The sequence below is a fragment of the Electrophorus electricus genome, chromosome 24 (genome assembly GCF_013358815.1).
Source record: "Electrophorus electricus isolate fEleEle1 chromosome 24, fEleEle1.pri, whole genome shotgun sequence".
Lineage (NCBI taxonomy): Eukaryota > Metazoa > Chordata > Actinopteri > Gymnotiformes > Gymnotidae > Electrophorus > Electrophorus electricus.
The window spans coordinates 3,947,501-3,970,363 of record NC_049558.1 but is presented as its reverse complement, the minus strand read 5'-3'; the positions used below and the strand labels follow the sequence as shown (position 1 = coordinate 3,970,363).

The 22,863-nt window shown below is 53.4% G+C and overlaps 1 protein-coding gene across 5 annotated transcripts in view; it reads left to right on the top strand.

Moving 5' to 3' along the window:
• The window catches only part of rerea (arginine-glutamic acid dipeptide (RE) repeats a), a 119,237-nt gene that overhangs the window by 57,873 nt on the left and 38,501 nt on the right, over nt 1-22,863 (top strand). For all 5 annotated transcript variants that reach the window (XM_035522278.1, XM_035522277.1, XM_035522274.1 and 2 more), the window contains 4 exons: nt 10-80; nt 19,490-19,595; nt 20,845-20,941; nt 21,880-21,984. In XM_035522278.1, the coding sequence (XP_035378171.1) occupies nt 10-80; nt 19,490-19,595; nt 20,845-20,941; nt 21,880-21,984 (379 nt within the window). The remainder of the gene's footprint in view (nt 1-9; nt 81-19,489; nt 19,596-20,844; nt 20,942-21,879; nt 21,985-22,863) is intronic.

The following is a 22,863-nucleotide window of genomic DNA, read 5'->3' as shown; positions in this document are numbered from 1 at the left end:
CCCTCACAGATTGTGTGTACATAGAGTCTCGCCGATCCAACACCCCCTACTTCATCTGTAGCATTCAGGACTTTAAGCTGGTGAGTGCAGACGTTCTTTTCTTTCCCCCCTGCTGGCTGAGGCAGTCTCCCCCCCCCCCACCCCCACCCAAATTATGTCTCCCACCATTGTTTCCATCAAAGCCGGACGAGAAGCTCCATCAAACAGCCCTTTCATGTGCATTGCCCGGTGACCGCCTGTATTTGTTATGCAAAAAGATGTCAACTGGCTTCAGGCTGGCTTCTGAAACCTAACGTGCGTTTCCACGCCTGCTTTGGTCTTGGCTCTCGTCTGAGACACAGGGAGGCTGATTGCTAACTTCCAATCTCGCTGCTTGTATGTTCATTACTCGTAACTGATTGCGGATTGTTGGCGAGTGTCTCTTCTTTGGAAGCGAGGCTGCATCCTGGGAACCCCTCACCTTCTCTGCTCCGTTCCCGACGGCTACAGGACGCGTAGCCCGTCCACTAATCCAGGTTTAAAAGGCCATTTTTTGGGGGTCAGGTGGCTGGATGAAATCTTTTTTTTTTTTTCCCCCACCCCGAGGCATTAGAGGCTCCAACAGATGTCTAGGTGGGTTCGTTTCGAGCCTTCTGCCGATGCCGCTCCCAGCGCACGTTTACGCTGCGGCTCCAACTCAGGCTCGCAAGCTCTTAATTGGTCAATTAAAAAAAACTGCACGCAGAAGCAAATCTGGCGCTCCACTCGTTTCTCGGTGTAACCTATTCTGCTCCATTCGCTCTTTGCTGACATGGTTTATGTACATTGTTAATCAGCTGCTTTAAAAGCCTGAATCTTCAAAGAGCGCGTTGTGCGGGAAGCAAAACCGCCTCCGATTCAGTCGCTTTTATTAGGCCAATGAAACACCTGATTTATCCCCCAACCGGGTGCACCACCACGGTCAGGTTGCCTCTGCCACCTCCGCGCCCCCTGCCTCTCGCTGCCGCGCGTGTGAAACGGCACCACAGCCCGGCGCAGGATGTGATTAGGACGCCGTTGTTGTAGTGTGCTGCATCACTGGCGAATAAGCCCATTATGGCCGTGTCTGCCTCTGCAGAACCACGTTAATGACGTACAGCAACCGAGGTGTAAATGTGACTCGGGATTGGTGTGGGAGAACGGAGGCTGGGCGGAGCAGGTAGAGAGGCGTGGGGGGAGGGAGAACCAGGAACCGGACATCGCGGCATCTTCTGAGCGGCTTGCCCCTGCAAATAATAATGTACAGTGCATTTCTGGATAAACTGCACCCCAATTAAGGACAGATCAGGGGGTCCTGGGTGCGGCGGGAGGTGCAGCTGGCTGTCTCTCACCAGCTCCTTGTGTGGTGTTCTCCGTGGTGTGGATGGAGAACCATGTGCGGCGATCTCTGTGGTGTGGTGCATCCTGTGGAGCTCTACCTGCTCGCTGTGCTCTGGCCCAGTAAATGCACACCCTGCGCTTTCCCAACCTTGTGGATTGGCCACGGCGCGCGGGATCCGCACATCAGAGTATTGCTAAACTACTGAAAAATTAAGTGGCTTCAAGCCTCAAGATGGCTGCTCATGCTGTGTTGAGATGTGGTTGTGCTGTGTACGATGTTGCCACATAATCGAGTGTGTTTGAGGTTACGCAGCAAGTTCTGTACAGTTTCAGACAAATGGCCCCCTTTGGATTTGGACACTGCGAGATGCTGACTGGTGAGGTTTATGCTTCCTTTACTGTCTGCATTAGCCTTATAGCTCATGTACAAAGAAAAGTGGAAAACTGGAAGAAAAAAAATTCTTTCCTTAACTAAGGTCGATGACTTCCCTCCTTCCTGAACACTGGGAAAAATGTTTATGGAAACAGAATGGGTACCATCACAAATCCATCAGGGAAAAATACCACAGCAGTGCATGGCCACATTGTACCACAAGTCACACGATAACAGCCAGGCTAGTTTATATTCAGCTGTGGAGATTAACTGCAGTTTTCTTTCTCATTTACAAATAAAGCTGTTATTTACAAATGCAAATATCCCTGCACTTGCACACGTATGAGGACTTGTCTTGCCATCATATAGTTTTAATCCAGTGGGGGGGGGGGGCGAGGTTAACTGCCTTTTAGTGAGCGCATTTAAACAAGACGAAATAGTCTTAACGCTGTTCACCCCCACGGATCGCCTGCCGTGGAATAATCAGTTATTTATTTATTCAGTTAAATTATTTAAAAAGCAGGCATTGTTTCCAGTTTGGCCGATTTAAGTAAAGGAAGTTCAGGGTTGGGGAAAGGACATCAGAAACCTGACAAACAGCTGGAGAGAGGAGGAAAAAACCGCACAAATCTCCCCCTCTCCCTCTTTCATCAAGTTCATTACTCTATGGCTTTAGTACACCACATGAAACGTGCATAAAAGCTGCTGAGTCTCCATCAGCCTGCTGAGTTTTAAGGAGGACTGGAAAACTTGAATAAGAAGCTGGAGAACAAGCTAACGTCAGCTAACGCTGCCCATAGACTCGTTTAATTTCACAAGTCTTATTGTAGATATGAGATTCCGTTTCTGTAGCTTTTAAGCAGAGCTCGAGTGAAGAGAGACTCAAAGTGCAGGTGTCCTCTTTCTGTCTGCTCACTTAGAGCCAGGTTGGGGTGTGGGTGGGTGTGGGTGTGTGCAACAGTAATTTACCGCTGAAATTCACAAGAATTGTAAGGTCAGTATTAAGATGACGTATTCAGTAATGGGGGGAAAAAATGCAGATAAACTATAGTGTATATTTCAGGAGCCAGTGAGGCGGCCATGCTGAGAGAGCGTGTGCTTGTGCGTGCGCTGGGGTGAGTACAGTCCAGCTGAGAACCAAGCAGGTGATGACCTGGGTAATTTATATCTTACTCAGAGAGAGACAGTATGGCAATGGAAGGGTGTGTGTGTGTGTGTGTGTGTGTGTGTGTGTAATATATATCGAATCATCGTTGATGTCGGGCCATGTTTAAAGGTAAGATTTAGTTATGGAGTATCGTGCCATCCCTCCCGTTATGTACTTCGTTCCTGTGCCATGCTCCCGTACGAGGCCGTTTATGCCCTGCCGTATTCATGGCCCCCCAGCACTCACGTTTTGCTCCTATTGGAATATCCTCGTCGTCACGGGGACTCTGTGTGGCCCCGAGGGCCCCCACCTGTTCTGCGCACCACAGCACATCACCTGGGCACTTTATCTAATGATCCAACGAGCACGGAGAGGAAAGCTTGGTGCTGCAGTCACTCCCCACATGGGTGAGCGCCCCCTTGTTGTGGTTCTTTGCCAGTGCCGAAGGCTAGTATCCATGCATCACGCGCACATTCTCCTTCCTACCCTTCTCTCGCCCCAGGCATGGGCATTAATTGGCACCCATTTCATTCTGCAGCTTCCTGCTTGATTCATATTGCTATAAGCCACAGGGCAGGATGAATGGGCTCGAGGATAGACAGACAAAAGCAGCTTTCTCCTCCCACTATACACACGCGCATGTGTGTGTGAGTGCGTGCGTGCGCGCGTGCGCGCGCTGCAGCGATTAAGGCACAGATGACAGAGCTGACCTCAGCTTGTGTAAACAGATCTGTGGTACAGACAGAATAAAGGAGATTACAGAGGAAAATGGGGTGGAAAAAATTTGAGGTGCTGTTGTGGTGTTCTTTCTACACACACACACACACACACACACCCCAATTCTTACACACTCTTGTGCTCACATGTAAGTAGATAACCTTAGGAGGGGCCCGTTTTAGCTATGAATCACTCTGCCTCTGGACCTGCTGTGTTTGCTCACTGTGTCTGGGTTCTGTTAAATCTGAGTGGTGATCACAGATCTCTCTCTCTCTCTCTCTCTCTCTCTCTCCCCCTCCCTCCAGTGTAATAATGGGCTCCTGTTATGCTAAAGGCAGTTAGCCTGGCACCATTTTGCACGAGCCTCAGAATGGCTACTGATGCGTGCTGATTTCAAGGGCACTGACAGCTCTGCCGTATTTACTTTTCCCCTCCTGCCCGTTAGCGGCGAGCACGCGGCGTCGGCAGTATTAATGCGCCGCGATCGGCACGCCGCATTAGCTGGGCGCTCTTTGTGAGTCTCCGCGGTTACACAGCTGTTAGCTTCTGCACACGGCGCGCCGTTATCTCTGAATTTCGAGTCTCTGCGCGACACTCTTTGACACCCGACAGGCACAGAGCAGAACCCCTCAGCTTCTCCTGAACACCGTCAGCGGAGTGGGGGGGGGTGGTGGAGAAAGAGACACATCACTCACTGGGGGTTTAGGCACAAAGACAGCACACCACCACATCAATCATGTGCAACACCTCCTCTCCTGCACCTTTTCTTCTCCATCCACTCATCCATCTTTTCTCTCCCTCTTTGTCTCTCCTCATCCTCCATTTTCCTCACTCCCTCCATCCCTCCCTCCCTGGCTCGCTCCCCCCCCCCCCCAAGTTCTCGCTCGCTTTCCTCTAATTTGGGCTGTCTGTATATGCCTGATGACTGACACCGTTGTTGTTGGGCGCGCGTGCATGTCCGTGCCCCTCCCCCCGATCCTGTGGCTAAACTAATTTGCTGATATTGGCCATCTCAGCTGCAGTGCACAGCAGCCCCTAATGGAGTGATTGCTGCATTCCTCTGGGGCTCCCCCACCGGAAAGCCGCCCTGCTCTTCTCGGTATTTTGGTGCTTATGGACATTTAATTAGATGCGATGTACAATACAATTATCTGCAAAGATTCGCAATTTTCACTGAAGCGTGACGCAAGCAACTGCGGGGGGGGGGGGGGGGGGGGGGGGGGGTAGATGGAGGATTAGGGGTGTGTTTGCAGAGGCAAAAGGAAAAAAAACCAACTCCTAGCAAATGGTGTTTTATTGAAACGTGTCTCTCAGCCCCACAGAGCGTCCCCGCGGCGGGCGCGTCAGAAGGTCAGCGCTGTCTTGCGTGTCGCCGCTGTGCTCGGTAATGGAGCCAAGCTGCAAACTGCCAGCGTGAGCACTGGCTGGAAGCGGCAGCACAGCCCGGCGGATGGTACGCGTGCCGGAGTCCGGACGGGCCCTGCCGCTGACCCTCGGCTCGGGTCAAACGGTAATTAACACGCATCGATTATTGTTAGCGTTCCGGCCGGTCAGGAAAAGGCCGGGAAGCCGTCCCGGAGGCGGGAGCGTTAGGAATTGTAGGGATGCGGAGCCATCAGTGCTTATCTCCGCAACGCTAATGAGTCAAAGCCTTAATTAAAAAGCTTCCATAAACATTCAAATATATGCGCATGAATGCGTCATTGTGATGGGAATGAGCCGTGGGTTTACGTTTAGTCGTGTGCGTTCTGCATGCGACACACTCGTGCACACCGGCAACACGCGTGCGCGCGAGCACACACTCGCGCACAGTAATTACGCTCTATCCCTGCATGCTTTAGCCATTGTTTTCGATGGCCATACTTCATTGTGTATCGGAACGGATTCCCTCTGTGCTTCAGTAAAATGCATTAGAAACGCACGCACGTGCGTGCCTGCCCACCGACAGCTCTTCATTTTACATGAACAGGGGAAAAAAATCATCAGAAGCTGTGTAATGTGTGCGGTCTTGGCCGTGTGAAATGGTGGGTATTAAAACAGTAATGGATGGCCAGTGTCCCTATTAGCTGTTCTCTCTGGCTGTGATTAAACCCTCGTTCAGCCTGGCCAGCCATCAGCCCAGGAACCACTGCCTATCACCCACACACTGGATGCAAACCCCCCCCCCCCCCCCCCCCACATCCCTCCCTCCCTCTTTCTCTCCTTCACTCCCTCCCTCGTGCTCCGGCGTTTTGAAATGCGATTATGGATCAGTGAGCAGCGCCATCAGCTGTACTCCTTGTTAATATTTATTGAGCGCCACGCCAGCCGCTACCATCTTTACAACAGGGAGCTCGCAGCCGTTAATGGTCGTGTGGACAGTGGAGAGTCTCGTTTGCGTTCCCTTTGTTTCTCTCGCTACACCCCCCCCCCCACCCCCCACCCCGTCCTTCAAGTGTTGCACTCCATGTGCCCCCCCCCCAGTTATTCCACTGGCCGCTCAGCCTCTGGAAACATATTTGCATATATAAATATGTAAATATGCATTGCTCACCGGCAGCACAGGTATGTCAGACGTGTGTGTGTGTGTGTGTGTGTGTGTGTGTGAGAGAGTGAAAGCACATATGAGAGAGTGTGAAGTATACATATATGACCTCTGTCTGCAAGGGAGCCTATTTAAGTACATGGTGGGAATGCCAACATCCTACGGAATAAACTCTGATCTCGCAAAACGCAGACTGTTTTGTTCATGCCGTTTGAAATGACATTCAACGGGAAATTCAATAGCCACAGAGCAAAAGCTCAACCTCCTGAAGTGCCATTACGGGCGTGTGTGTGTGTGTGTGTGTGTGTACATGTGTGTTCATTCCTAAGAGGTAATGTAGGTAGTAGATATCGACTCTTCAAAGGACGTTGTTTTGCCGTGAAGTACAATTCATTGAATTAGCTATGTCGCGATGCACTTCCTGTTTCCTCAGTTCTGTGGTTTATTTTGTTCAGACGCAACTCCAGAGCCCTTGAAGCTCCAGCTCGGCGCTGAGTGCAGATCTGCTGTGAAATGCAGACTTAATGGGCGCATTTATTAATGCACACTTGAAATTCCACTGAAGGAAGCATTAATGCCACTGGTGGTAATGACATTAGGTGCTTAGCTGCGTGTAGTCTCCCCGACTGCCGGCAGCTGCCTTCCGCTGGGCAGCGTTCCAGGGCCGAGAGGGGCGGGGCTTGCCTGGGCTTGCCTCTGCTCACGCTGAGGGTAGGCGTTTAGACGGTGCTGCGCACATGGGCAGGGCAGTGGGTAAATAAAACCTACGGTGTGATAGGCAGGTCTGTACTACAGCACTGCTGTCTGATGGGAAGGTCTGTACTACGGCACTGCTGTCTGATGGGCAGGTCTGTACTACAGCCCTGCTCTGTGATGGGCAGGTCTGTACTACAGCACTGCTCTGTGATGGGCAGGTCTGTACTACGGCACTGCTCTGTGATGGGCAGGTCTGTACTACGGCACTGCTCTGTGATGGGCAGGTCTGTACTACGGCACTGCTCTGTGATGGGCAGGTCTGTACTACGGCACTGCTCTGTGATGGGCAGGTCTGTACTACGGCCCTGCTCTGTGATGGGCAGGTCTGTACTACGGCCCTGCTCTGTGATGGGCAGGTCTGTACTATGGCACTGCTCTGTGATGGGCAGGTCTGTACTATGGCACTGCTCTGTGATGGGCAGGTCTGTACTATGGCACTGCTCTGTGATGGGCAGGTCTGTACTACGGCCCTGCTCTGTGATGGGCAGGTCTGTACTACGGCACTGCTCTGTGATGGGCAGGTCTGTACTATGGCACTGCTCTGTGATGGGCAGGTCTGTACTATGGCACTGCTCTGTGATGGGCAGGTCTGTACTATGGCACTGCTCTGTGATGGGCAGGTCTGTACTACAGCACAATCAACCATAAATCAAGGCTCTTTCATTTACACTCTCTCTCTTTGCCTTTTCTTCCTCTCTCTCTCTCTCTCTCTCTCACGCTCTCCCTCGCCCACTGTTTTTATTTTCCGGGTACTGGGAATAATTCTCTGAGTGTGTTGGTGAAAGCAGCTGCTGGCGGGGGGGGGGGGGGGGGGGGGGGGGGGGGAGAGACTCTAAAAGATTGGGGGGGGGTGGAGTCTGAAGAAAGAGAAGAACAAGGAGACGAAACAAAATGGAGGTGTGTGTGTGTGTGTGTGTGTGTGTGTGTGAGGTCAGCGGCAGGGTAGGTGAGCTCTGGCTGGTGATTACATCGCCAGATGGAGTGGGTCTAGCAGCACCGGGGGGTGCAGGACTGAAGATAACATTTTCATAAGACTCCTGAAAGCACAATCAATAGCAGCTCCTTGACTGGCGCGGCTAAATTATTAAACAGAGCCGCTCTCGCCGCGTTTCATTATCCCGGCTCACCTGGCCCGGCCGCCGCTGCCGGTGGCCCTCCCCGGGTAGTCGCGCGCCGTTTTTATTCGCCTCTGCGTTCATCATCAAGGCGCGCCAGAAGCGGTTGTTGGCGGAGTGCTAATCGCAGCCCCCCTCGCGTCGGGGCTGCGGCGTGATGCATCGGGTCCGCAGTGGCACTTCCTGCCACATCACAGGCAAATGGCCTCCTCTGATGTCTTCAGTCGCGTGTGACGTGGAGAACATCCAGCCCTGGCATTCGGTTCGGCCGTTTCATCTCCAAAAGGAAAGGCCCACTTCTGTCTTTCCTCTGCTTTGATGTCGATGGGGGTGGCTTGGGGGTGTGTGTGTAAGAGATACAACCAGGAAGGTAATATTCACTCTTTTATTACACAGTCATGGGCCATAACAAAAACAAGCCATCCTCCCATAATCTTCAGGGGTTTTAATTACAGCTGCTAAGTTGCCTCGTCACGTTAAAATGGCGGCAGGCTCCAGCATGGCTCTGGAGACAAAGGCAGGGAGTCGTGGTTCAGGTGTGGGTTTTCTCGGCAGGTCCTCCCATCCCTCCTCAGCCCCCCAGCGCGGGCGTAACCAGATCCTCCTCTCCCGACGCTGGCCGTCGTCGCTCCCCGCCCGGAGTCATGACTCTCCACGGCTCCCTTTTCGTCCGGCTCCTGTTCGCCCTCCTCTCGCTCTCTGTCCGATTTGCTGAGGAATCTCGCCGCTGTTTCCCACGCGGCCAGCGCAATTTCCAGCTTGTCCAAAAGTGTGACACTTGGAGAGAGAGAGAGAGGGAGAGGGAGAGTGAGTGGTGGAAGTGGATATTTACAGTCGCCGAGGCGTCACACTCCTCCACCGGGTGGCTTTCTCCATTAAAGAACATGTGTTGCAAATTAGCTCCCCCGGAACCCCGTCAAAGGTGGGGGTGGGTGGGCTGCCCGCTGAAAAGAGTAGACGTGAAACAAAGTTTAAAAATACACAGGCGAGGGGGAGGGGTCCCCGGGGCGAGGGGGAGGGAACCTTCACGCATATTCCTTTTGGGTCTCACTTGTATCCCGCCCCAACACCGTTTTTTGTGTGCGTTATGGCGGGTTCGCTCGCGTAAGGTTTGACGTTTTGCTTCGAGTGGTCGATTTTAAGCCTTTTTTTTCATGCTGCCGTTTTACCTACGTGGATCGCAGCCATGTGGTGGTACGGCAGAGGCCGTAGGGCGGGGCAGGGGCCGGGACACGGCCGAATCATCACAGGATGTGTAGGCGGCGTTAACGCCCAACGGCACTGGATTAACGGAAGGTGCTGCCCGCTCCCCGCAGTCAGCCGTGACGAGGAGGCCGTGGTGTCGCTCCTGTCCCTGTGATGACCTTCGACCCGCTGCCCCCCTGCCTTATCTGTTCATGTAACGTTATCGTTAGCGGCAGTGTGTCCTGGTACTGCGCGGAAGAGCAGCGTGCGGGAAAACTCAGGCAGCCGTCTGCGCCGTCAAGCTGCTCCTCCATGCGGTACCAGGACACTTTGCCGCTGCCCGCCCTGTTTGTGCACCGGGACACACACTCGCACGAAGCTGTCTGCCGAGTCAGACGAAAGACCCCCGCGGTTTTCCCGTGAGTGCTGCTAATCTTAACTGATTTCCCCAAACTTCCTTTTCAGGGCCCCGTTAGCCTTGTTTACAGCTGCTTGAGGAAACAAATCCAGAAGTGCTTAGGGGCCAGGCGGGTCCGACAGGAACACGTCTCTCCTTCCAACCAGCACGTCGTTCCCAAGCGCACGGCTCCACCAGCGGCCCGTAAAGGAGAGCGCGCAGGCCAGCGGAGACGCTAACTTTGGTCTGTTGAGCATAACACCCCGTTTATAGAATGCCATAATACCCTGGCCATTTGTGGGGGAATAACTCTTTATAGCCCTAAGACAAAGTAATGAGACAGGGTAGAGCGGGCCATTTCATCGTCTCCTCATCAAGGTTTCTTTTCCTTCTCTATTTTTTTTTTTTTTTCGGTGGTGTTTGTTTCTTTCTTTCTTTGAGAAGGTGTCGCCAGTCCTGCTGCTCTCTGCAGGTCCCTTCCTGCAGTAGCCGCTCCTGTAGGAGGAGCCACACGGCCCCGTGCTTAAACCCGCCCCCCCCACAAGCCCAGACGCCAGTGCGTTGGGCGGAGCAGGCAGTTGGAGGAGGGACCCCTGGTCCTATCGTTGCCACGCCGATGCTCCACTGTCAGGCCGGGGGGGTGCACACCAGGAAATGCCAAACACAATATCGGCTGTAGATGGGATTTGAACGCGTGTTGAAAGTAGCTGGTGTGCAAGAGAGAGAGGGTTGTGTGTGTGTGTGTGTGTGTGTGTGTGTGTGTGTGTGTGTGTGTGTAGGAGAGATGCTGGCTGAAGGAGACTCTCATTAATAGTGCATTGATGGGGATGAGCGGCTGAGTGTGGGGATGGGGAGGCAGGGAAGGCCTGACTGAGTGCCCTTCGTCAGGTGACATCGCCATGGTGATTTATCCCTGCTCTCTCTACCGGAGATGAGCCACAGCCTTCCCCAATCCACACACGGGCATACACAGAGAAAGACAGCTGGGAGACCCACTGCAAGGAGTTCTAATGAATTCAGACGTGATTGATTTCTCTCCGAGGCTTAAGTGAGACAGGCAGAGGCACCCCCCCCCCCAACCAGTTATGAGGAGATGCAGTCATGCAGATAAGAAGAGTGTCGTGCTGTGTTATCATTGAGGGTGGGGGTGGGTGTGAGACATGAATGCGTGTGTGTGTGTGTGTGTGTGTGTGTGTGTGTGTGTGTACCGTTCCTAATCATGCAGCCAGGTTTTAGCTTCTGTGACATCAGCACAGGTAGGGAACTGCATTTGATGGCGCACCCCTTCAGGCAGTCGAGTTTTTGTTTCTGGACTTCAGCTCTCAGAAAGCGTCAACAGGGATTTAGGGAGAGATCAGGTTCAGAGCACTTCAGAAATCTCTATCTCTGTGTGTCTGTGTGTGTGCCTGTGATGGGGCCAAGCACACAGCACTGTGTAAAGGCTGACTGAGTACACTCATGGTGCGGGGGCAGGCCAGTGGTAGCGCGAGTGAAGTACGCGGGCTCCGGCTAGTCACTCCCAAGCTGCCCGGGCCGAGATGGCCTGAGCTGCAGGCCACATACTGCTTTCAAAGTGGGCTCCCTTCGTAGTGCGACTCCGTGCCCGCTTGCCTGCTGTAAATAGGCATGAGCTGTGCACTGCGCGCTGCTACAGAACAACATTTAAACACCGAACGTTAGAGCACGCACGCTGGGCATGGCGGGGGTACGGCCGGACTTGCGGAGAGGTTTTAGTACGGACAGAGGAATGCGTGTGAGCAGCAGCAGAGATGCCGTTACGCGGCCGGCCGTTGCCCTGCGCCAACTCGGCTCACACGGGCAGGAGCGAGCGTAAAGCGTCACGGCCGAGAGATCCGCCTGCCGCGGAGTGGCTGCGAGCAGGGTCCGGCAAACCGGGCGAGAAAAATAGAGAGATGAGCGTGACGGAGGGGGGTGTTCACACGCTAGATGACGTTGTGCCGTCCACTGGTTCGTAGCATCTTTGTCATGTTGTTTGGAGGCAGCCATTTGCTGTTTTGCAGGCCGGGTGAAGCTTGGGTCTTGGGCGGCGAGAGGTCACAGGGGCCAGCAGAGTGCTGAACGGGTCTTGGCGAGCCTGCCAGTGTCCTGCTCTCTGGACCGGGGTAACGAGAATGTCACGGCGCAGGCGCTCGCGTGGGCGGAACAGGACACGCGTCTCCTCCCTGAGGCCCAGGGCCACGCGGGGGTTTTGGTGTGGGCACGCGTCCGTGCAGAGGCGCACAAGTGGAGCGCCCGATCTTTGTGGGCACTGGCTGATCAGAGCTGCCAGCCAGCTGTCGGAAGGGTGGATTGGCCGTGGCGAGGGCCAGGGGCGGGATTAGAGCCGGAGGCGATGATGGGTAATTTCACTGGCTGCTCTGCTAATGATGCTCAGCTCTGCGGAGCAGAATGGCACCAGTAGCCACGCCCCGCTCCCGGCCTGCATTCGTGACTGCACATGCGCACTCACACGCGCTTACCAGGGCACAGTGAGCTGTCATTCCTACATTTTGGTATAAACCCCCTTCATCTCCACATTAGCTCTCTTCAATCTCCTGCCACCAGCCCCTGCCGAGAGACTATTCTTGGTCCTTATTAATTTGATGTTAGCAGTGGAGCCAAGCGGTCCAGCCTGCCAACAGAGAGATCAGTTTACCCTGTGTGTAGTACACAATGAAAGTGGGAAATGACTGAACCCCTCCCTGCCATATGCTTCTAATTGGGGGGGATAAAACTGGGGGGGTGGGGTTTTATTATTTATAGATTTATTTATTGCCTGATCATTGAATGGATGGACTGGATCTCGCTGGATTGTGTGTGAGAGCTGTAGCTAATTACATCTAATTAGATTGACCTCGGTTTTTATCTGGCAGTCCTCTGAAGGCACTCTATAAAAAGGAGGTGAGGTAGTGGCTTGGTGGAGAGTGGTGTATGTGTGTGTGTGTGTGTGTGTGTGTGTGTGTGTGTGGGCTCGCGCCTGCCTGCACATGTGTGCTTGTGCATGCAAACATTGTGAGCACAGGAAATCTCTCAGCCGTATGTACTGGCTTCAGATTCAGGGCGGGGCTTAGCCTGCCATTATGCTCACAGGTCTCACACACCCTCGCATTAAATATCACCCCCCCCCCCCCCCCCACACACACACACACTCGCTCATGTACAGATTGTTGCTGGTCAGTGTCTCTCTTTGCGTTCTGTCCTCCATGTCACTCCATGCTGTCGCAGGCTGCCAGCCAGCCTGCTGCGCCGTTGTCAGACAGCCGCAGTGACTCTCCTCCTCCCTCTATTCCTCACTTCACTTGTTGTGCGTTTGAGAGCTGGTGATTCATAAATATTCGCCATCAGCTGTGCTTCCAGCAGAGGACACAGCACAACCTCAGAACTAATCCGCCCCACCACACACACACAGTCAATGTGTACATGTAGGCCAGACAAAACTGAGTGCTGGTTCCCCATTAGCTCCCCACCTCCCCGTTGGCTCCGTCTCCGAGGCCACTGGGAACGCGGCATGCTACTCTGCAACGTGCTCGCTCCCGTTCATCTATCTTAGTCGCTCCTTCTGTCGCCTGCACGTGCACACGACCCCGGTGAAAGATGAGCACTGCAATCAGTCCAATCGGATGAGCAGGACGCCAGCGAGCCGAGCGGCGAAAAGCGTCGACAACAAAGCCCATTGTCCCGGGCCCGCCTCCTGCAAGCAGCCTGGAGGGAGGGAGGGGAGGGGGGGTTGCTGGGTGATTTGTTTTGGCAGTGCTTGCTGATGCGGTGTGTGTGTGTGTGTGTGTGTGTGTGTGTGTGTGTGTGTGTGTGTGTGTGTGTGTGTGTGTGTGTGTGCGCGCGTGTTTGTTTGTTTGTTCCGTTTTTGCATCCTAGGCGAGTCTACCAATTGATTAGCTGTGACTTCAGCAAGATTCCTCACTTCCTGCCTTTCGTTACCACTGACGTTGCACCGTCGGCCAGTCTGTCTTGCTCTGGCTGCCAGACAGACGCTGCATCCTGGCATGCACAACCCTTGTTCCTCAGACTGGCCCTGATACACTGGAACCCAAATGCACTGACCTCTGTCTCCTCCGTTTGAGTGGTGTGTGCACGTGACTGTCCTTCAGCCCTCACTGGGCACTGGGTTGATATGGTCAATAGCTGACCACACCCCCATCCAGGGAGGACCGAGAGGTGACCGGCGACTCTGAGCGGCTTTGAGGCATGGGAGGGAGGGGCTTCAGTGCTGGGAGCAGCCATGACTGGCCAGAGCTGTAGTAGCATGCTGAATGCACACTTCCTGTTGTTGTCTCGCTGGCATGTTGGTAAGTGTAAAGCAGCCTGTGTAAATGTGGAGCCCTGCAGTGTGTGAACCTCTCTTCTGTCTGCACTGCTGATGGTCTCATTGAGAAACAGATCTGTTGCTGCTTTCAGGATTACTAGAGGAATCTGTCGCGAGAGAGCGAGTGGGGGAGGGAGAGAGAAGAAAAAGAAGAGAAAGGAAGGGAGAGGGGGAGAGTAGAGAGAGAGAAACGCTGGAAGAGAGTGATGGGCGATTTTTATCCTATGAAACAATGTGTGTGTGTGTTATCGGTCTGCTCACTTTTATCTGCAGTTTAACTCCTACACGTATATTTTCCCAGCACTGACGTAATGAATTCCTATTTAGGTTGCTGGAATCGCGTTTACCATGATTGCTGAGTGACTTTATCACATATCTGTGGTGTAGAATCTACACAATAGCGCTGCAACCTAGCATCAGTGTCACTGTTAACAAAAACATTGTTGCTTCTGCACTGGAACACAATAACAAGCCCTTTAAATATTAACGCCGTCCCTCAACCCGCCGTTGCCTGGAGACTTCTGTCAATCATTTCACCGCCTCGCCAACAACCCCCCCCCCCCTCCGCCCGCTTTCATTTGCAGCCTTCAGCATTCCAGTCATTAGCTGGTAAGTGTTTGAGCACATGGGGGTGGGGTGGGGGGGCTGAAAAGAGGAGGAGGAGAAAGATGAAAGGGGGGGGAGAGAGAGAGAGAGAGAGAGAGAGAAAGAAAGGAGGATGGAAGGGGGGGGTGCAGAGGAGCTCGCTCACACCTGCTGTGTGGAGCGGGGAGGCAACGCGGCGGTGTGCGTCAGAGTGCCTGCCAGGCCCGTCTTGCTATGCCTCGCTGTCCTGCCGGCGGAGGGGAGCGGGAGGAGGAGGGGACGACTCGGGCGAGCGCTCGGACTCTTAAACATCTGAAGTGTGGCGTGGCGGTTTAGAGCGGCGCGGCTAACGGCGGGCGCGCCTTAATTTGCATGGACTGCACGCACCCGCCTCTCCTCCGCCCTACCCGCTGTCAAACGGACGGGCGCGTACCGTAGCATCAGATCTCGCGCGCACAAGACCGATTTCAGGGCGACGGTGCGCGAGTGCGTGTATGTGGTATCCTGGTTTTGTTACACTGCAGATCTCCTTCTTTGAACTGCCTAATGCTCATCAAATCCAATATAGAGGAGGGCTGACAGATGGGCAGACTGTTCAAAGTGAGTGGAGATTTAATATCTAAACAGCACGGGAGAGGGAGGGAGGGAGGGAGGGAGGGAGGGAGAGAGAGAGAGAGAGAGAGAGAGAGGCGCTCTGTGTTGAGCTGCATAAAGGTCCTGACTGTGCTGCCATCACAGCTGTGGCTCCCCCCCCACCCCCACCCCCCCAGCCTCCTGCCTCCATTTGTTCCCGTTGACGGGTGGAGGAGGAGTAAATCTGTACACAGGCTCTTGTGGGGAGGAAACTTGTCATCAACACTTGTTTACCATTATTAGTTTGAGCCTGTGAGAGGCAGGGCAGCGCCAAGCAGCCTGGGCTGCGCATGAGTGGAGAGGCGCTCCAGCCACCCAGCGCTGATGTAGAGGCACTCCTTCACCTAGCATGGGTGGAGCGTGGCCAAAAACACTGGTGGAGGTGGCCAATCCTCCCTTTTCCTGCGGTCTGTCCTGCTGCATAGCACATGTTACAGATGAAACCAGCCTCCTCTTTCCATGTGTGGGTGTGGGTGTGTGTACGTGCGCGCCTTTCTAAGCCAGGCTCGTTTGCTGAACAGAGCCGTTAAGAGTGTGGGAATGTTTTTCCTCTCGCACGCACGCACACAGCTGTGTGATGCATCGTGTACCCGGGTGCACATGGAAGAGCTCTATTGTGCGTGCGCGCGCACCTCACGTTCGTATACAGCAGAGCAGCGTCTGGTGTGTGTGTGTGTGTCGGCGGGAGGGTCCTGGAATGCAGCACTGGGCAGCAGCAGCGAGCAAGCTCCGTGGGTCAGGTGCGGCCGTCCTTTCTGCCTGCTGGGGGCGTACTAATCGGATGACGTTTGGAGAGCAGTTGTCTGTCCCGCACACGGGCCCTCCGTCGCTGCTCGTCAGCCCATGTTCCGGCCCGGCCCGTTCTTCTCACGCCTTCGCCGCAACCTTTACGCGGCCGTTCCCAGACGCCGTTTCCTCCGGCGCGGGCCACGCTGAAACCGGGGCCTCCGGGCCGCTTGGCCGCTTGGCTGTGGGCCGTGAAAGAGAAGCAGAATGTAAACGCTCGGAAAATAAACCCAGATTTCCTGTTAATGTGCGCTGGCGTGTCTGGTTTTGCTTAGCTGCGACGTGGGGGGGGGGGGGGGGGGGGGGTTGGTCTAGCAGTTCCACGGGCCCGCCTGTTAGTGCTTCATCCCACCGGCTCGCTGGCCATGGTGTGGCAGGAAGCTGTCGGTCACAGGCGGGGCACGTCCCCGCTCAGAAGGGCAAATAGGACACCTTTCCGGCTGCTGCCGTGTATTAAACCCACTGCGACGTGGTCACGTCGCCCTGATGTTTCCCTCAGCCGTTCTTGCCGGTGTGTGCGCACATGAGCATTTTAACACTGTTCCAGCTCGTTCGCATGTTGTTGCTTAGAAATGCTGCGCTTTGTGCCACAGTTGCAGCCCTCGCCTACGTTATTGGAGCGAGAGCAGCTTGGTGGAGCGCCATCTGCTGGTGCACTCTTCAGCCCCCTGCCAGGCACCTGCACGCGGCTCCGCCCGCTCTGCCCAGGCGGGAGCTGCTGCTGCAGCCCCGTGCGCTTTAAACCCGGTCGTGCTCGGGAACGCTCGGTCGTGGAACACACTGCACCTCGCTTAACGGGCTTTTCTTTGAGGCATTTGTTTATGCATGGCACTGGAATGCATCTTAATGCACTTTCAATGCCTGCTAATGCCAAACTGTTGCCAGCGCGACGCGAACGTTCTGACGGCTAACCAAAGCACGAGCGTCCAGCGGTGAGCGCTAAGGCCGTCCTTCTGTTTACGCACTGTTCATTAAGATAATCGTTCTGAGAATGGCTTGTTAACAATGAACCAACAGAAGGAAAATGATCTAAAATAGAAAACATGTGTACTGAGGCTGCCAAAAGTACACCGGGCTTGTTTTTGCATTTCAATAGTCTAATTAAACCTGCTTCTAAATGCAGCCTCAAACCAGTACATTTTCCATTAAGGTCACAGCTTTAGATATCAAGTTTGCATTGTTGTGTTTTGATTAGCTGAGACCATTAGAGGGGAAATGGGTGGTTGTGTGCAGAGGGGTTGGTGTGTGTGGGGGGGCCATAAATGTAATGTAAATGTGTGTGCATTTATAATAACAATATGGGAATGGGACGAGATCAGGTTCTTTTCACTGGTTTGTTACTGTACACTGCACCAGCCTTCCAAACCTACAAGTGTTGGGTACAGGGGTGTTGGCAAAGCCAGGCCACTCTGCTCACATTCCTGTAAAAGCCCCCCAGCGCTGCATCTCCAGCCAGGCCTCCGGAGAGACCTCACCCCTGTCCGTCTCTCTCTCACTGGACTTAACATGGCTCTGGTGTAATTACTGCTCATGGAGCTTCTCCTAACCCACCAACCCCCATCTCTCCCTCTCTCTCTCTCTCACACACACACTCACACACGGTTCCCTTTCACGCTTCCCTGTGGCGTGCTCTTCATCCTTTCCACTGTTACTGTTGTTTCTTTGCTCTTACTCCTTTTAGGAGGGGTGTGTGTGAGAGAGAGAGAGCGAGCGAGTGTGCAGTAGAGAGGACAACAGAAAATAAATGTATGATTTTGGCTCGAGGGGGCTAATTCTTCTCTGGCTGTGCGACTCGCGCTTGGAGTTCGGCGCTCAGACAATGGGGGTGCCGGGGCGGGCCATCGGAGAGTGTGTGAGGGCTGTAGGTGGACGTAACCAGGGTTATCCAGGCAGCCCAAACCGCTGCAATCCCCTCCGTAATGCCCCCCGCCCCTTCACCGCGCCTGAAAAACACCTACCTTTGTGCCCCTGTCGAAAGAACGACTCTCGTGTTGGTCGGCCGCACCGAGTGGGGTCATGGCGGGGCGTGCGGCCGCGTAAAAGCCCACTCTCTGGCCCATCGGACCCGAGCTGCTGTGCTGGCGGAGAGAGCCATGGCACTGATCACTCCAGCTTCGTAACGGTACCGGGCTCCTCTTCCTGCCTGGCCGCACGGCCTTATCTGGATAATTTGATTCCGGGCTGCGATCTGCTCTCTGCGCAACATGAAAACATAATTAAGCTTTAACAGTGAAATAGTCATTTCCAGTGGAAGACCATCTAAGAAAAAAGGTCACAGGTTTTTATTTATTATTTAGTTATTTGCGACGCCGCATGCTGGTTAGGTGGGCGTGTTTGTGCGCTCTCGTGCGAAAGGAATTTGCGCGCGTGGGATCCACGTCTGCGCTAACCTCCGGAAGCAGGGTTTAGCCCCTCCGCTAACCGAGGGAGCGTCTCCCCTGGCGATAAACCAGGGCTTTATCAGCGCTGCGGGCTGTGCGAGGCGGCCTGGGCTGTCGGAGACGAGGCTCTGCCCCGACTTGCGGGGAATCCCCTGGAGGCGCGGGCCGTCTCCGTATCTGCGGCGTAACGAGCCCCTGCTTACGCCTTTGCCTAACAGAGTCGCGTGTAATCTCCTCAGAACGGGCTCCGTTTCACCCCGTCTCAGACAGGGGTTTGAGGAAGATGACGGCCCATATCCTTAACGTGTCCTGCACGTCTTTTTGAACAGCTGTGCTGATCCGGGAGTTCCCGCCGAGACGGACGTTGAAGGTAGTTTTGGCGGGACGCTGCGAGCTCTCCCCCCCCCCCCCCCACTCCCTGTGAAAGGCCCTTGGCTGTGAGCTCACTCACAGCGGCGGGTGGGGGGTCGGCGTGTGTGTTTCTTCCCAGGAGCCTGTGATGGCATGGTCAGCCTTCGTGGGATATGTAGTATTGTGTACTAATGTTGAAGCTGGCTGGGCTTTCTGCCCTCTATTGTGGATGTCTCCGTCATCCCCCCCCCCGCTCGGCTGCGGCTTCTTTAGGGCTCGTTTCAGTTGGGTTTGTGGATGGGATAATAAATATTTCATGTCAACGAACACAAACAGCGTTTTTACCCTTTTCCATCCCCTCGTCCTGGCCCTCGCCTGGAAAGCACCGTGCCTCTGGGAGGTCTGTGCGACTCAGTGCTGCCACTTGCTGGTGCAGTTGGGGAACTGCAGCGAGGGGGCTGCACTGTTTGCAGTCCCGCGAACGGACAGCGGGTGGCAGAGTTTGGCGTGCACGCCGAGAGGAGGAAGCTACGCGTGATGTGCTTGGCTGCACAGAGCAACATTTATTCTTTACAGATGTGTGTCTGGAGTTGTATTTAGCAGTTAATCGATCATACATTTGGAATGGTGGTCGCATTTCGGCCTTAAAGTTACTTCGCTTTTCACTGCCCAGATTTTTCTCCCTGCATCCGCTGGAGAGTCCAAAAATGCGAGTGTCTTTCTGTTTACTTTATTCCACATGAAAACCTTTCTGTCTGTGTTTAATTGACCTGGTTTCACTGATCGATGTCAAAAGGCACACAGCACGCTTGTGAAGCTAGCAAACAAATGTCTGTTTATTTTATTAGATGTTTATTCCCGTCTCTTTTTCTTCTTCCAGAGTAAGCGGGATCATCTGTTAATGAGCGTGAAATGGTACTATCGCCAGTCCGAGGTTCCTGACTCCGTCTACCAGCACCTAGTGCAGGATCGTAACAATGAGAACGGTATGTGGGGTAGGGTTGGGGTGGAGGTGTGTGTACCCTTTTACTATGAGCAAATAAGTGATAGAAAATGTGTTGTCGGTTGCCAGACTCTCCTCTCTCATTTTATTTAACCGTTCACAGCAGTAAGACATCGGGGTGAGTGACTCCTCAAATAACGGATGTGGTTGCCAAAAAAAAACAACCCCAAAAAACACCCCCCCACACCCTTGTCTCCCTGGTAACACTCCTCTAAACAGGGCAGCAGGAGCCATGAAGTGCAAATTACTTGTGTAATGTGCCTTGCAAACCTCCACTACCCTGGCCATCAACCGCCACGCCGGGTCCCGTGCCTGCATCAAGCCATAATAACAGGCTCAGGGTTCTGCCCTGTCACGTGTTGGGACCGCTCATAATAAAACAGCCAAGAACTGCACATGCTTCCCAGGTGGGCAGACACCAGCCAAACCAACCCCCCCCCCCAACCTAACCTCCCGGCTGACGTGGCGACCGTTGCTGGTCGACAACGACACTCTTGCATCCTGCACCGCCATAACGGAGCGGCATAACACCACTTGGCTAATAGTGATCTTCAGCGGGGCCTTATCGTGAACAGACGAGGAGCTTTGTGTGTGAGACGGCTCTCCCAGCCTCGCCCTGGACACAGGCGCCGATCTTTTTATTAGGACGCGTCAGACATGCTGGCAGCCCTGCCAAACACACTCCTCCTTTCTTGAATTCACTCACCTTTATGGAAATTACTGGCACTTTAAGAGCCCATTGTCTCCCAATAGTATTCTGGCTGTATTTCACCTGAGTTACCTAGTTTCAGTGTCATTAGTACCGACTCACACTGCTCGTGTGTCTGTGTGTGTGCGCACATGCACGCGTGCATGCACATGCCATCAACTCGAGTTATTTTTTCCTTGCCATGCCTTTCCCTCCTCAGGCCCTCGGTCCCCGAGCATTCTGATAACACAAGGTGTTCATGTGGTTGTCAGAACCAGACAGAATTATACCAAGGGTGCACCAGTGAAGCTTCAGAATATTTTAAATATAATAGCAGTGTAATATCTGCAGGATATTTCGAACATATTTATACTGCTTTGCTTCTACACCGATGCAAATGATTCATTGTGAAATGTCAGTCTAGTGTTTTTTCAAATTGAAATGATAGGGTGCAGAAAAACAATTTGCCTTTCTTTGACGTACTCCCTCACTGCGTGTGTGTGTGTGTGTGTGTGTGTGTGTGTGTGTGTGTGTGTGTGTGTAGACTCTGGTCGGGAGCTGGTCATTACTGACCCTGTGGTAAAAAGCAGAGAGCTCTTCATCTCGGACTATGTGGACACCTACCACACTGCGGCCCTCAGGTAAGGCACCTGCCCAGCGGTTGGCCCCGGGGCCTGGCTCCACACTTGCCCATAGCTCACATTTAGAGTCGATGTACTGCGCAGCAGCTCACCAGGAAGCCCTGGCGCGAGGGCATTTCCCAGCATGCCTTTCCGTAATGGCTCTGCCTGCAGACCCGTGGCTGAAAGCCGTCAGGTTTTTCTTTTTTTGCGGCACGACTCCAGAAAAGGCGGACAGGCATGTTTCTTCTCAGTCCATGAAACCAGAACTCCGCTGTCTTTTTTTTTTTTTTTTTTTTTCCCTCCTTCCTTCACCCTTGTGTCCGTAGCGCCCCACCCCCAACGCCGGTACGTTCTTTCTTCCCACCCCCTTAACAGGAACCATCTGGAGGCAGCAAGGAGTCACACAAAGCCCCAGCTCTGAAGCGCCGATTTCAGGGCAAATTAGCCGCAACTTCTCCTGTACGCAGCCCCCTTTGATTTGGCTTATTACAGGGCTTTTGGATAAACTCCGTGAATTCCGGGAGCATGGCGTAATGCCTGCCCCGAGATCTTCATCCCTTTCATCTTCCGCTGAAGGTACTGTCGGCCCAAGCTGCTGTGATGCCTGCTATTTCGACAGGCTTGTGCTGCAGATGTAAAAAAAAAAAAAAAAACACATGAGAGAGACGGAGACAAAGAGGGAGACGGTGCAGCAGACGCTCGCCGCTGCCTGGCGCACCCGGAGTCGCTCGCTCCTGCGTGGGCAGCCAGCGCCCCTCAGATTCCGTTCCACTGTCATGTCACAGGGACGTGGAGTGTGGCGTGTTCCCCCCCAAACATGCGCGCACGGAACAGTGTCCAGCAGGGACCGAGTGCCCGTGGCATGCACACCCGAGGCATGCTTTCTGTTCATGGCCGAACTGTGTGCGCACAATCGGGTGGGACTCATTTGCGATGGCCTGTTTTGTGTTTTGCAGGGGGAAATGCAACATCGCCCACTTCTCAGACATATTCGCTGCCAGGGAGTTCAAACCACGGATCGACTCATTTTTCTACATTTTAGGATATAATCCAGAGACTAGGTAAGTCAGACTGGCTCAGACTTTTTACGCCTGTAAACATCCGCGTGTTTTGGCTGTATGATCTGCAGTTATGTGCTTGTATGAATACACTCTGCAGTAACGGATCCATTTTAATGTGGTGTCCAGCCCGGAGGATGGAAATGTCCTCACCTGTACAGCCAAATATAAATTCAGGTTGAGGCCCTTACACACACTTTTCCATCAAGGTCCTCCCTGTACTGCAAAACAAGAACCCAGATTCCTTAGCCGATCTAAGCCGTCAGCGGCCAACACTTGGGAAGTCTCACTTCCTAGTGATTCCTAAAGCAAATCCAAAGCTTTTTAGACACCGAGAACAGAGCACCTTGGAACATGTTTTGAATATGTTGGAAATGTTATGCTACTCCATCAAGGTACTGAGAGAGGATTTAAATATCTGCACACAGCCTCTCCCCTTCAGCACATAAGAGTGCCCCTCTGCTACACTGGCTGGTGAGTGGACCAGGCCCACTTTGCATAACATATTTTCCCTGGTTTTCATTAATCTGGTGCCTAACTTTGTAATTTCTGATGATTTGTGATTTATTCTTCATTGCATAGGATACAAAGCCTTGCACTTGTGTGGAACCCAGCACAGTAAAGTGCAACGTGCGTTATTAAATGTTTTGGGGTTTTTTGGATAGCCATCCGCCTTCCTGGTTACTGCATTAAAAAAAAAGTACAACCATTTGGATAAGGATGCAACTGTTTCTGTTTTCACCTGCAATCAAATGAGGTGTGATCATGGTTTCTTCCAGCCTTGAAGGGTTAGGAAGCGCCACAGTCCTCATCTGTGTTGAGCAGGGAAGTTCTTGTTGGTGGCTGAAATGCAGACGTGACTGGTGGGATTTTAAAAGCTAC